The sequence below is a fragment of the Nycticebus coucang genome, chromosome 10 (assembly GCF_027406575.1).
Source record: "Nycticebus coucang isolate mNycCou1 chromosome 10, mNycCou1.pri, whole genome shotgun sequence".
Taxonomy (NCBI): Eukaryota; Metazoa; Chordata; class Mammalia; order Primates; family Lorisidae; genus Nycticebus; species Nycticebus coucang.
This window is the reverse complement of record NC_069789.1, coordinates 56,560,047-56,574,696: the sequence shown is the minus strand read 5'-3', so window position 1 is coordinate 56,574,696 and position 14,650 is coordinate 56,560,047. Positions and strand designations below refer to the sequence as shown.

Below are 14,650 nucleotides of genomic sequence, written 5' to 3'. Positions count from 1 at the left end.
TTGGTTGCAGTTTGGCCGGGGCGGGTCTGAACCCGCCACCCTCGGTATATGGGGCCGGCGCCTTACCGACTGAGCCACAGGTGCCGCCCAACGTTAGATTTCTAAACAAATCACTTCTGGGTCCCACCTTAGAGCTCAATCAAGGCAAACTATAATATTATTTACAACATTTTATGTGATCATATTTTAAGGTAATTATTTGCTCTACTAGGACGGAAACTCTCGCTGTCCCCTCTCACTCCCTGACCCCAGAATCAACACATTTATTTCACAATATTTGTCCAGGACTTTACTATTGAAACAGGGGCACACCCATGAGTAATGCTGATTTCTCTTGGTGGTGACCCAGCCAAAGCATGTCAAAATGTATACCTGTCTATTCCATTAAGATAATAGAAGGAAATAGAAGCATGCCATCAAGATAAAGGATCACAAGGTACCACATTACCTTGAAAACAAGTTTCAGTATTCATTGTGTGCAAACACCCATCTGTGCTGCTTGTGCAAGACACAAGGCTTTTGAGCTGGGAGGCTATTTCAAAAGGCAACACCTGTTTCAAAATAGGTCCCAGAGTTCACAGCTGCATTTTGAAATCTCAATATACCCTTCCATTTTGGTGTGTCATCCACATAGGCTTAAGAGGTGTAAAAAGGGAACAGCTTAAGAGAACAGAGTGCATAAATCAAGAGGCCCTATTTTCCACTTGAAATCCAGAAAAGATTTCTGCTCCATATACTAGGATATTAAATCACAGAACCTCTGTAACCCACGTAGGCGGTAGGGTGTGGCGACACTGTGGATGCTGAGCGCGGAGGCTAGTACCTAAAAATGAGCTGGAGAGTGCAAGAATTCCACTAAGTAAATGGGGGACAAACACTGCCCTCTACTGGCAGAAGGTAACTGCTAATATAGTCAAGATGATCAATACTTTTCCTCAATACAGTCACTATCTTGAGACATAACCAGAAAATAAAAGCTTTTGAATCATTTGAAGCTTTGTGTCTAGGGGTCACAAGGATTTTCAAGCTAATTGAAGTATTTAATGAGAAATCTTCATATCTCATGGAAAAGAAGTTTCAAAATTTCCCCAGTAATTCATTGGACTGATTCAAGTACCTCTGCTACTTGGAGATGCTAAAGAACAGCAACAAGTTCAAAACCTCCATACCGGGAAGAAGGCTCAAGGGATCCATCCATTTATCCAAGATAATGGGAGCCGACGTTAGAACCGACAGCTGTGACAACTTAAAAGTACAGTGACCTGATCCAAACCCTGCTATACTACACACTAGCCAGGTCAGTGCCACATCAAACCTCATCCTACTTGAACCAGGTTATCTTCTATAATATTGGAGGAACAAACATCTTGCCTATCTCACAGTTGTTGGGAAAATTAAATGAGGTAATTAGCAGTGTACCACTACGGTGTAGTACTGTATACTAACTCACGGATAGGAGTCATGAAACAAGATTTGGTATGTTGGCTTGGCGCCTGTAGCACAGTGGTTATGGCACCAGCCACATGCACTGAGGCTGACGGGTTTGAGCCCAGCCCGGGCTAGCTAAAACAATGACAAATGCAACAAGAAAATAGCTGGGCATTGTGCTGGGCGCCTGTAGTCCCAGCTACTTTGGGAGGCTGAGGCAAGATGATTGCTTATGCCCAACAGTTTGAGGTTGCTGTGAGCTGTGATGCCACTGCACTCTACATTTTTTCCAGTCACCTTTGACCTGAGACAACTATTAAGAAATAAATATGAAGTTTGCTAGTCACTAACACAAAGCATTTAATTTCAAAGTCAAGGTGTGTCTTCATGTCAATTACAATATTTGAGTAAGCAAGTATGTAAATAAGGAGAAAAGTTAAAAAGGAAAAAAGCCCAAACAACTACAATATCAGCTCAGTTCTAAAGAGGGATTTCATACCATGTTCCCCATGTAAGAAGTAACATTTAATTCAAAATTGTAAGATGGTTTGTTGTAGTTCTTACGGGTATTTGAAATTGAATGCAAATGTTTTGTGAATATAAATACTTTCATCATATGACTGTATATATGACTATGTATGGCTGAAACGAACTTTGCCCTCCACAATATTTGCATAACCTCTTACATGCACATGAGGAAAAATGTTAATTTGGAAACCTCTGGCACCCAGTCCACTGCTTCCTTAAAACCCAGTGAATCTATAAGCTCTTGATTCCATGTTCTGAAGAATTAACTTTTGAGACAAGACACACTTTTTTTTTTTAACCAACAACAGGGACAGTCACTGTTGAAGTTTTTAAATAATTTATTTGGGAAGTATGTTCCCCCCAAAGTCAGGCTGGACTGGGAGCTGATGGGCAAAGGTAATCAGCTGTATAAGTCAGTATATTTGCCTTAAAGTATTACAAGAAGTACACAGAGCACACATCTGGGTTATAAAAGCCCTTTTATAAAGCCATTTTAAACAAAACAAAACAAAACAAAAAAAAAGGTTTACAAAAGAAAAAAGATACAGAAAAAGAATTACTTGCTTCATATGTCCCAAAAAGAGAAAAAAATAAAGGGGACAATGCCAACATGCTCAACGATAAAGGGTTCTTTTTCTTATTTTTTTAATACAAAATACAAGCAAAGGATACACATACTTAAAACAGAGCTCAGGAGCAGACACGCAGTCCTGGAAACCCTTCAATGAAAGCAAAGCAGGAGTTTTTTTCTTTGTCTATGCAGATACATACAGAGACTGGGATATGTAAAAATTATGTATCACAAAAGACCATCACACGATTCTACCAATGCATGTTGCATCTATAATTCACGAACATGGTCAACAAAATCATGTTCACTTCAACCCCATCTTATTTAAATTAAAGAAAAAAACCTTTTAAATAAAGTGGTTACATTCAAACTTTAACTTCCTTAGTACCATGCTGCAGGTTTCAGCACTGTTAAGGTATTGCAAGGATGCCCAACCCTCTGGTGTCTGATCATGTATCTAGCAACATTGCAGGATGAAGAAAGAGATGCCCCGGTCTTAGCCTATGAACTAATACATGGAAGCAGGTTCCTCTCTTTTACCCTTCCTGCTCAGAATATAAAAGATCAAGAATGAAATTCAAGGAAGACTGGGAATTTTAGAGCTGGCAAAATAAAAGATAAATCAAGGCAAACAATTACTGAGAACCTGGCTGTTGCTTAACCTGGCAAGTCTTAAAGTCTTTCTGTAAATCTTGCAGGGATTAGGTGTATAAGGTTTGCTGCAACACGTTCATGGTAAACAAACTAAGTAGAGCTCTTATTTACAAATCTTGTAACAAATACTTCTGGAGGAAAAAAAGAAAAGAATTCACTAAGTTCCAGAAGACAAAGGTTTAATTGCCAGACGTATACAAACACACACTCACACACACACGCACACAATATTCAGGGGTTTTTATACATGTTATTTTAGGGCATAAGCTGAGTACTATACCCCCACACCCATCAAAAAAGGAACAACAACAAAAAAAAAAATCCCAATTTTACCCTCCCCCAATAATCTAGAAAACCCTCCCTTCACCCCTGATGTACAAAGTGTATGCACACTGTGGCATCCTACCAGCCACACAAAGCATGCTCAAACAGATGTCACCAGTTCAGTCACTCCACTGGCATGGCAACAGGCAGGTTTACGGGATTTTTCCCAATAGTGGTTATTACACAGTCAGCACCACTGCGAATTTTGTGAATTAGGCTTTGAAAAAAAAACGTAACTTATGGATTCAGGATTCAAAAGGAATCATGTTGTATTGAGTTCATCCAAGACAAAGAGAAAATGAGTTGAAACTGAAACTTCACTGTAAATAGCTTGATGTCCCAATATTCAAATAATAAGCCAATTCTCTATTTTCAAGTAAACTCGAATTCATCCACAGAGAAATGGACAATTTTCTAACCTCGAGAGCAATCAGCTTGTTACATTTTCCCTATCTTGCAGCAAGAAATGTGTACTGTATCAGCCTAAATGCCATTAAAACCAGAGGTCAGGTTTCTTCCTTTCCTAACTTCTAAGGTTAGTTTTTTTCTTTTCAGCGCAGTTGTTGGTGACACAAGCAAAGAAATAACTGTTCAAAACTGGCCCTCATTCTTCAAAACAGCAACAATGGCCACATGACCTTTTGTAACGCTTTCCCCGTTGCTCCTGGTATTAAATTCTGCCCTTGCCTTTCTAACACTCTCAGAACAACTCCTAAACTGTTTAACAAAAAGTACTATCCCCGTCCCCAAACAGTACTCTAAAATCCACTTGTTACTTGAATGTTCATGGATACGAAATGAACAATTAAGAAAATGTGTCAAGTTCAGTCTCACTGACCATATTCACAAGTGTCACAAACTTCACTGGAGCATAACCTCCAATTCCATTCTTGATTTGTTGTCTGTAAGAAAATGCTATTTGAACCAGTACCAAGAATAAGCATTAAATGGAGGGTTGAACTGGGGCAAACCAGTTATTGTGAAAACAAAAAAACATCATCCAAGCTCCTTCAAGGGAAATCAACTACTATTCCTCAATATTAAAATATTTCCACTCATTACCCCCCTAAAGGAAGAAACACCCTTATTTTCCCTTATGGAATCAGTATGGAGTGGAACTATCAAGGGGGAGATGTTTGAGAAAGCAGGAGAAACTGACCTACGTTTACTGAAATGAAAATGTATTCTTTGGGCCCACTCCACTGACTCTGATTTGAGGTGGAGGACTAACAGCAGCAACAAGCTGACAGATTAAGTAATTTGTCAACTAGCCATGTCTAGCTGGGGGGGGGGGGCAGGGAGGTGTCTGGTAAAGCAAACTTAAGTTTTAGGCTGTAGTGTCATTCAGCATAACTGCCGAAATCTATGTTGTAGAGGTAAACCTAGCAGAGCCAAAGTAGAGAATTCAAATAACACAAACAAGCACCTTCAAAGTTAACGTCCCACTTCCTGAGCACTGCAAAATAAGACAGTGAACGCTATTGCCATTTCACCATAGGCACGCTAGAAAAAAAGAGCAAGTTTAGTCAAAGGTGGTGCCAATGGCCAGTCACTATTGGCTTGCAGCTCCTAATCTGTCCTGACATCACTATCAAGCCTGACTATTGAGCACCTGTTTCCAGTTTGAGTCATCACAACCATCCACCTACTTGCATGCATGATTTGTAGGGAAGATTAGAGTGTTTTAAATCAATAAAAAGCGGAGAAAACAAAGGTTATTCTGATCCTCCTATCTAGTCTATTAGAAATACAGAATACATACTTCAATCTAATGAATTTTAAAAGGGACCCTAAACAAGAAACTCAATTAAATGCACGCAAGTAATCTACAAGACATGATGACCTTTCAAAGAAGTGCATATATCACAGAGGTGTTAGTGCCGATTAATGTTACACGAAAAAACTTGAGACTGACTGAAGTTTTAAGTCTCCCTTCCCCAATCTTCATGAAATATAACCTAAGAAAAGCCCAAATGTTACTAGGAATGTAAGACAAAATTATAAACTCCTAAAAAATAGAAGTGCATGGTGGAAACACTGATAGGTCTTTTACTATATGAACTTAAATCTTTTGTTAAAAATGGATACCTGAAAAACCCCACTTGAGCAAATAGATTAATCTTTAACACCCTTATTACAAAGTTCACAACTATGAATTTAACCATTATGAAAGAGAATCCAGTTGCTACTTATGTTCAAGCCCTGTCTTTTTGGCCAAGTTCTAAAAACTCCTTATTCATGCTTTAACACACAGTGCAACAGTGAAATGACTCTGCCACAGGGTGTTTAAAAATTCAGTAAGAATGTTCCTTAAAGTGTCTTAAAAATCAAGAGTAGAAATATTCCCTAAACAATCTTTAGTCCTAGCAACACTTGCAAGGAAACCATGTTGTCTAAGAAAAATAAGTTGTTCCTTAAAAGGCAGAAAAAAACTCATGAAGTAGGATGTTAAGGATGTAAATCTAGATTAAAAGGCAGGAAAAAGGCATAAGTTAAATTTCACTAATTTTTCAATTTATGAGCATACTAGAACCCTAGAACCTTGCTCCCATTATCTCCTGGTGTCAGGATGCAGAGGTTCGAGCCTACAGATCTATCTCCTGACTGCTTTCATAAGGCAAGTAAGATGTCTGTTATCAACTGCACACAGGCCTCTAAAATGCATGAATTCTCTAGTCCTGCTGAGTCCCAGTCTCCTGCTTTAAGCAACATGAGCAGTAAGCAGGGAGTTGGGAACAACTAAAACAAGAGCAAACTAGTATGGGAGCAGCACTTAACATACTCCCAGTGAAGGACAGGATGGGAAGTGAAGAATGAGAGCCAGGAAAATAGTGTCCTACAGTAGAGCTGGCAGGCACTGGGGGTAGAGTGCGCAGTGGTGTCCTACGTAGCAGCAGGAAGGGGAAAGATGTACTTCCTACTGTGTTTCTACAAAGAAATGGGAAGATTAGAATATAGAAAGGAAAACGTTCTATCCCTGAATAAAGGCAGAGCATGGTTCTTGGAATCTGAACACGCATCTATAGCATAAAAGAATCTCAATTCTTTTATCATAAAGGAAAAATCTCAACTCCTTGTGACTGAGTTTCACATTAACTGGAACTTTATTTGCTTAAAACCTAAACATTGTTAGTTTGAGAAAAAAATCCATTGCGGTGTGTAGATTGATCTTGCCAATTAAATTCTAGGATGGTTTTATTTTGGAGGGATCCTTGGTAAAATTTTATCAAAAAAATTAAAAACCAGGATACATATGTATTTTTAAAACATGAACCATCAGAGAAAGAAATATGAAATCAAGAGTGATTTCGGTTTTGGCGGCCCCCTGCGTTTTTTTGTTTGTTTTTTGTTTTTAAGCTCCTTAAAGACTGTTGGAGAATAAAAGGATCACTGGCTCCGAGTCTCTTTGAGATAACAAATGATGAAATAAAAAAAGAAACTCACACCCTCAAATAAGGTCACGTAACCCCATTTCCCACCCTCCCCTCAAGGTAAAAAATATGAGTACTTTTAGTAACAATTCAGAATTCATCTTTTATCTCCTACCTGCTTCATCAGTGGAAGTTTAAAGTCGTGAAATTTTTTAGACATTTATACTTGTGTACTTAGACATATAAACTCAATATTAGATGACAATTAATTTTTAAAAGTCCAGGTAGAGAAAGAAGCAATCAAAACCTTTCTACATTTTTGGATTACTATTCAACTTGCTATCATTTAGCAAAAAGCAGTTTCCATAGAGTTCACCTCAAATCTTATTGCTTTACAATTGTGGTATACCTTCCATTAAAATTAAAAGATGAAGCAGTTAATCCAGTGATTAATTTGACATGGCTTTCATTGGGAAAGGGATGGTGGCGGCAAAGAGACCAACAGACAAAAAGGTAACTTAAACATACAATGGTTCTCTTTAAAAAAGAGAGAGAAAGCAAGCGAGAGAGAAAATGTTACTTTTAACAAATGAAAAAAAGCAATGAAAGCCCACGAGTCAAGCCATAGCCAAAACCATGTTCTATCGTAAGTAGGTTCTTTTTTTCTCCCTCTTTTTTCTTTTTTTTTTTCCTTTTTTTTAATAAAATCTTTCCCCAAACCATCATCACTTTTAATCCTCCCCAGACTGGGCTTCATCTTCAGACCCTTCATCCCCAGACTTCTCAGGTGGGGGGCTTGCAGATGTTTTCTTTTCTGGAGGGCTTTCCGGTTCCTCATCATCTTCTTTGGGAGAAGGAGTCTTTTCCTTTGATGCCTTTGAAGCTGTGGGGCGACCCACTTTCCCTTTGCCTTTCACTGGACTTGGTGTCACTGAAAGGGAAATAGAGATTTGGAGAGGGAGAAAAAAATGTCTTTAATAAAAATCAGCTATAAAACAAAATAATCTGGAAGAATAAAATCTGTAAAGACAACATCTCAACATACTAACAGTCAAAGTGGGCACGAGGGTCCACATATATCCCCAGATAAATATATCTGAATGTCTGAACTGGTCATGATAAATTACTGCAATATGTTGTAGTAGTTTCCTATCAGGTTTTACCAATACTCTAACGTTATATTAGCTGAGTAACACTTATAATGAAGAACAAGATGCTACAGAAAATGTACATTAATTTTTAATTTTTAAAGATAAATAACTTTTAGATTTTGTGAATCTAAAAGAAAACTCAACTTATCTAAAAGATAAAGTTATTTATTTTTAAAAAGGAGGTAAAAAAGAAGGAATGATAAGCCCTTAATCTGAGTAGAAATTGAAGCCACCAAATAATTTGATAGTTCCATCATTCCCAACAGTAAGAAGTAATAAGCACAAGTTTAAAAATCACTAGTTTTCTTTGCCAGAATAAAATCACTTGTGTAAGAAGCAAATCAATTTTTGATTTAAGTAACAAACTAGCTCCAACTAGGAGAATACGTGGCAGAAACCAGAGGAAATGAACTCATCTCATCAAGTACATAGAGGACAGCACAGAGGACGGGGTAGAGATCAGAACACAGAATTGAAGTATATTACCACAGGTTTGTACATTTTCAGTTTCAAGTCTTTGCTAGCTAATGGGACTGCGACATATGTGAGGGAAAAAAGGCAGTAACAGCTATGCTGATACAGTATCTATCATTGTGCCTGAAACAAAACGGTCATCCCTGAATCTTGCTTATGTATGGCAATAGTTTAAAAAGAGTTAAGCACACCAGACTCTCGAAGGAACTAGAGTTCCTATTAATAAGTAAGTGATACTTCAGATATGGAAGACAAGATCCCTTCACATTTTTTACATTCTGGTTAAATGTCAAGCCAATGCCAAGACGTCATAAAGAATTTCTGTAGGGAACGGCACCTGTGGCTCCAAGGAGTAGGGTGCCAGTCCCATATACCGGAGGTGGTGGGTTCAAACCCAGCCCCGGCCAAAAACTGAAAAAAAAAAAAAAAAAAAAAAAAAAATTTCTGTAGGGAAAAGTATTGGTTCTCAACATTTTTAATTTCAGTTGTGCTGAATTTACCTGTAGCCTTTAGCCTGGGTTTGGGCATTTTCTTTTCTTTTCTCTCAGGTTTTGACTTCTTAACCATCTTTTTGTTTTTCTTTTTTGAACTGCCATAGTCACTATCATCATCGTCTTCCATTAGGAAATCTTCATCACTACCGGAATCTTCTGAGAGGAAAGAAGAATTTCAACGTCCAACTTAATGTACACATCCTTCTAAGTGAACAAAGGAAGAAAGTGCTAAGAAGACTGGAGGATGGGATTTGGGAGTCAAACACTCTTGGATTGTATTTGTAGCTATACTACCATTGGCCTCATCTGTAAAATGGATTCAGCACGCACCTCACATGAAAGCTACATGACTGACTGGTTTGAAGAAAACTGAAATGATCAAACGACTTTTGGTAGTTCCAGCATTCCTATGTAGTAGTACTACTGGCTGAGATTAGGGAAATGAAAACTGAACCGGGCTCGGCGCCTGTAGCACAGTGGTTACAGCATTAGCCACATACACTTAGGCTGCAACAAGTAAAAAAAAAAAAAAAAGGAAAACTGTACTAGCCTGGTGTTTTGGTCCAATTACAAAGATAATAATTAACTAATCTGAATAACCTGTGAAATACCTGAATCCTATTATCAACATTTTTGTGGGGGGAGGAGGTCTACAACCAGGCCACCAGGCCAAAATGCAAATGTCAATCATAGCATCCAACCTAACTGCTATTTAATACATGTTTATTCAATGATTGAACACAAACATCATTAAATAAAGAATGCAACCATTACAAATAGTGGATAATCATAAGAATCTCTGAACTTTTTTTTTCTGGCGACAGAGTCTCACTTTGTTGCCCTCCGTAGAGTACCGTAGTGTCACAGCTTACAGTAACCTCAAACTTTGGGCTTAAGCGATTCTCTTGCCTTAGTGTCCCAAGTAGCTGGGACTACAGGAGCCCGCCACAACGCCCAGCTATTTTTTTTTTTTCTTTTTTAGAGACGGGGTCTCGTTCTTGCTCGGCTGGTATTGAACCTGTGAGCTCAGGTGATCCACTCTCCTCGGCCTCCCAGAGTGCTAGAATTACAGGTGAGCTATAGTGCCTAACCAGAATCTCTCTGCACTTTAAAAAATTAATAAACACAGGCATTTCTTTTAATAGGGAGTTATCCATCCACCTACTGTAAGGAATGGTTTTAACAGTTAGCATTGCAGAAAAAGCCAAAATAATCAGGGTCACAAACTACAATCACAAGCAAACAACTAAAGTGCACAAGCCAACTTCACGTACTTTCCTGGAATGGTGCCTCATCCTCTTCTTCTTGTTCCTCCTCACTGCCCACATCTTCCATGAGCATCTCTCTCTGTTTAGAAGCTGCTTTGGATGCTGCCTGCCGTTGCTGGCGCACATTTTTATGATCTTCTTTTTCATCATCACTGTCCTCTATAATATCAAAGTCATCATGATACAATGATTAAAGAATGTTATATTTGACAGCTGACTATAAAAAAGCCACCACAGTGGCCAATACAGGATAAACCTGTAGATTTAATTCTAAAAGGGAAAATGCTATCCTTAAAAATTTCTATAAAATATATAAATGGGAGCTAAAATTCATAAAAAGTGAGTTTGAAGAAGACTACCCACTATGACATGTAAAATAACTTTAGCATATAGTTTAAAGCACAAAGCTGAATTAAAGTGTGATCACGTGCTTCCTATAATATACTTTAAAGTTATTGCTTTGTCCTAAAATTCTCAATTACATTCAATCTGTTTATTGTTTTTAGAAGCTAAAGTTAGTATAGTAAGTCGGAAGGGAAGAATGTCTTCCAATGATCTTTATTCTAAAATATAAAACACATATACCCTAAAATAATGTCTATTACCCTTCATAATAAATGGGTAGTAAACAACTGAATTTAGATGGGATTGAAGGAATCTTCAAATACATATTTAGATCAATTAGCTAAAGACCTTTGGACAAGACTCTAAAATTTTGCTTTTACATACAATCTATTAATTAGAAATCTTTTCAATAAACAGTGTGTTTGTAATTAAATGTTAAAGAGAAGGCTGCCAGCCTATTGGGTCTAAGCCAAGATACACTGCCAGGCACAGAGGCTCACACCTGTAATCCTAGTACTCGGGGAGGCCAAGGCGGGAGATTACGTGAACCCAAGAGTTTGAGGTTGCTGTGAGTTAGGCTGATGCCATGGCACTACAGCCTGGGCAACGGAGTAAAACTCTGTCTCAAAAAAAAAAAATGTATTTGTATTACTCTCTACCTACAGAGATCTTTTCTTGGACTTTTAGGTTCCCTTATTCTGTTAAAGTCTATTTTTCTTTCTTTCTTTTTTTTTTTTTTTTTTGTGGTTTTTGGCCAGGGCTGGGTTTGAACCCGCCACCTCCAGCATATGGGACCAGCACCCTACTCCTTGAGCCACAGGCGCCGCCCTTCTTTCTTTATTTTTTTCCACTCTGTTGCCCTGGGTAGAGTGCTGTGGTGTTTTGGCTCACAGCAAACTCAAACTCTTGGGCTCAAGCAATCTTCTTCTTCTTCTTTTTTAGAGATAGAGTCTCACTTTATTGCCCTCAGTAGAGTGCCATGGCATCACAGCTCACAGCAACCTCCAGCTCTTGGGCTTAGGTGATTCTCTTGCCTCAAGCCTCCTAAGTAGCTGGGACTACAGGTTCCTGCCACAACGCCCGGTTCAAGCAATCTTCTTGCCTCAGCCTCCTGAGTAGCTTGGACTATAGGAGCCTACCACATGGTACAGCTAGTTTTTCTATTTTTAGTAGAGATGGGGTCTTGCATTTGCTCAGGCTGGTCTAACTCCTGAGCTCAAGCCATCCATATGCCTCAGCCTCCAGGAGCTCTAGGATTACAGGTGTGAGTCACCATGCCCAGCTTCTGTTAAAGTTTAGCTGTCATTCTTCTGAAAACACTATTAGTCCTATATGCCTTACCATGGTCAGTGTTCAAGCTATCACTTTCACTTCCACAAACCTCATCAAGAGACAAATAGGGAATAATGTGGACCTTGGCAGACCCCAAACTAAACCCACCTGGTAGAAGCTGTGGGTTCTAACTACTACAGGTTTTCATTTTTAAGTGCTCAATAAACTAACAAATATAAGAGATTCAAACTGAAATTTATAGGGCAAATGAATGAAAGTGTCTATTTTTATCATTATAAGATCAGTAGGTAACGCAAAAGGTTAATCTGATTTCTTTTCAACTTAGGCAGCCAGATAACATACTTAAATAGAAAGGGAAAGCGAAATAGCTCAGGATACTGAATTTACTTCTTAAACAGCACTCTCATTCAAACAGAGATACAGAAAGATAGTAGAAAGGGAATGTAGGTTAAAACTAAAGTGGCTGGAAGTAATAAGGAACAAAACTGTCAATTCTTAGAAAAGTCATATAAATACCAACAGCAAGTCATCAGGATCGAACATTTGGTATAGAAATTCCTCATTAATTCATACTAACTCTTTAAAGCTAAAATTCTTACAAAAAAGATTTTTCTAACGGCCACTGCTTCAAAAGACTATATCTTAGCTAAAAAGAGTAGGAATAAAACTAAACTTTGTTTGCTTTTCAACCCATAATCAATCACTATCCCCTTTTAATACCTTTATTATACTGAATATTATAAATGTATTATTCTATTTAGTTTGATGTCTTTTTAAAAAAAAAACAAAGCACCAATGTCAAACTAAGTCTACTGAATCAGAAATGTGGAGATGGATGGGGGGGAGGAAAAGCAGAAAGAGGGACGGAGGGAGGGGGTGGGGCCTTGGTGTGTGTCACACTTTATGGGGGCAAAAAATGATTGCAAGAGGGACTTTACCTAACAATTGCAATCAGTGTAACCTATCTTATTGTACCCTCAATGAATCCCCAACAATAAAAAAAAAAAAAAAACAGAAATGTGGAGATGGGACTCAGATTACACATTTTATTTATTTTCTTTTTTTCCTGTATCCCAAGTCATCAAAGAATACACATTTTATAAAAGCTTCTTAGATGACTGTAATAAGCCACCAAGCTTTGAAAAATCATTATTTGTTCTTTGAAGATAGACACATCTTTGTAATCCTGGATTTGCAATAGCGCCTGGCACATAAAATCATTTGTTAGTATGTCTGATGAATAAATAAATGAACAGAAGTATAGCTGCAACATTAAAAATAGTTTACTACCTGCTGAATGAGAATCATCCTTCTTGGTCTTCACATCTTTCTCTTCTGAGTCCTCACTATAAACAAAAGGGGGAAAAAGTGCTTAAAAGTCTTCGATCGAAATCTAAGTGAACACAGATTTCTGACTTGGGAAGAATTGGAAAATGCCTTCTTTATATATAAAATGTTCACACAGACACCAAGGAGTAAAACTGCTTCCATAACTCCCCCACTTTACAGGGATGCTGGTAAATAAGCACGATTTTGGAAATTTTGGAAAACACTGCTTCCAAAGACCCAAAGGAAAAGGTCTCTCAACATAGGCTGAAAATTTCTCACCTATGGATAAGGTCTGGCTCATATACATAATCAAAAAATATATATCCTTTGTGGCGGGTGCCTGTAGTCCCAGCTAATTGGGAGGGTGAGACAAGGGGATCACTTGAATCCAAGAGTTTGAGGTTGCTGTGAGCTATGACGCCATAGCACTCTGTGACACAAAGTGATTCTCTGCCTCCAAAACCAAAAAAATATCTTGGATGAGGAGGATGGAGTCGCATTGGACAACCTAGCCTTGTGGGCCCTCTCTGCATGGCCAACGGAAAGCTTTGTGATCCCAAGTCAGGACACCAGAGTAGGAGAAGATACCTGGAACAAATATAACCAATAAAGACCTCGTACTAGAATGCATAAAGAGCTCTTCCAAACAAGCCATTAGAAAAATTGACAAAAGATCAGAACAGACACCTTATAAAATAGAGATCTGTTTTTACATGTGAACAAGTATTCAACGTCATTAGTCGTCAAATGAATGCAAGACAAAAATACACTGCTTTGAAATTGGAACTCTTGAGCACTGCTGATGAGACCATAAAATGATGTAATCACTATGAAAAACAGTATGGCGCTTCCTCAAAAAATTAAAAATAGAACTATGATATGATAGTCCTACTTCTGGGCATATGCCAAAAAACTGAAGGCAGGATCTTGAAAAGATATTTCCACACTCATATTCATAGCAGCTTTATTCAAAATAGTCAAGAGGTGGAAGCAACCCAAATGCCCACTGACAGAGAATGGATAAACAAAATGTGGTATATATATAGGCCGGGTGCAGTGGCTCCTGCCTGTAATGGTAACACTCTGGGAGGCTAAAGTGGGTGGACTGACTGAGCTCATAAGTTAGAGACCAGCTTGAGGCAGAGCAAGACCCTGTCTCTAAAAAAAAAATAAATAAATAAATAGCCAGGCATTGTGGTGGGCGCTTTGAGTCCCGGCTACTCAGGAGGCTAAGGCAAGAGAATCACTTGAGCCCAGGAGTTTGAGGTTGCTGTGAGCTAGGGTGGGCCCGATGTAGTGGCTAATGCCTTTAATCCCAGAACTTTGGGGAGCTGAGGGAGGAAAATCACTTGAGGCCAGGAATTCGAGACCAGCCTGGGCAAAATAGTGAGACACTCTCTACCCCCATCTCTACAAAAAA

General features: G+C 38.4%; 1 protein-coding gene across 2 annotated transcripts in view; it reads right to left on the bottom strand.

Annotated features, from left to right (window-relative positions):
• Positions 1–2,418: 2,418 nt before the first annotated feature.
• NUCKS1 (nuclear casein kinase and cyclin dependent kinase substrate 1) overlaps positions 2,419–14,650 on the bottom strand; it is a 36,721-nt gene continuing 24,489 nt past the window's right edge. Inside the window, exons 4-7 of one of the 2 annotated variants that reach the window (XM_053604410.1) lie at positions 13,192–13,247; positions 10,270–10,422; positions 9,002–9,151; positions 2,419–7,807 (exon numbers count right to left, since the gene is read on the bottom strand). In XM_053604410.1, the coding sequence (XP_053460385.1) occupies positions 7,608–7,807; positions 9,002–9,151; positions 10,270–10,422; positions 13,192–13,247 (559 nt within the window). In that variant the 3' untranslated portion in view covers positions 2,419–7,607. The remainder of the gene's footprint in view (positions 7,808–9,001; positions 9,152–10,269; positions 10,423–13,191; positions 13,248–14,650) is intronic. The other variant, XM_053604412.1, reaches the window with a different exon arrangement.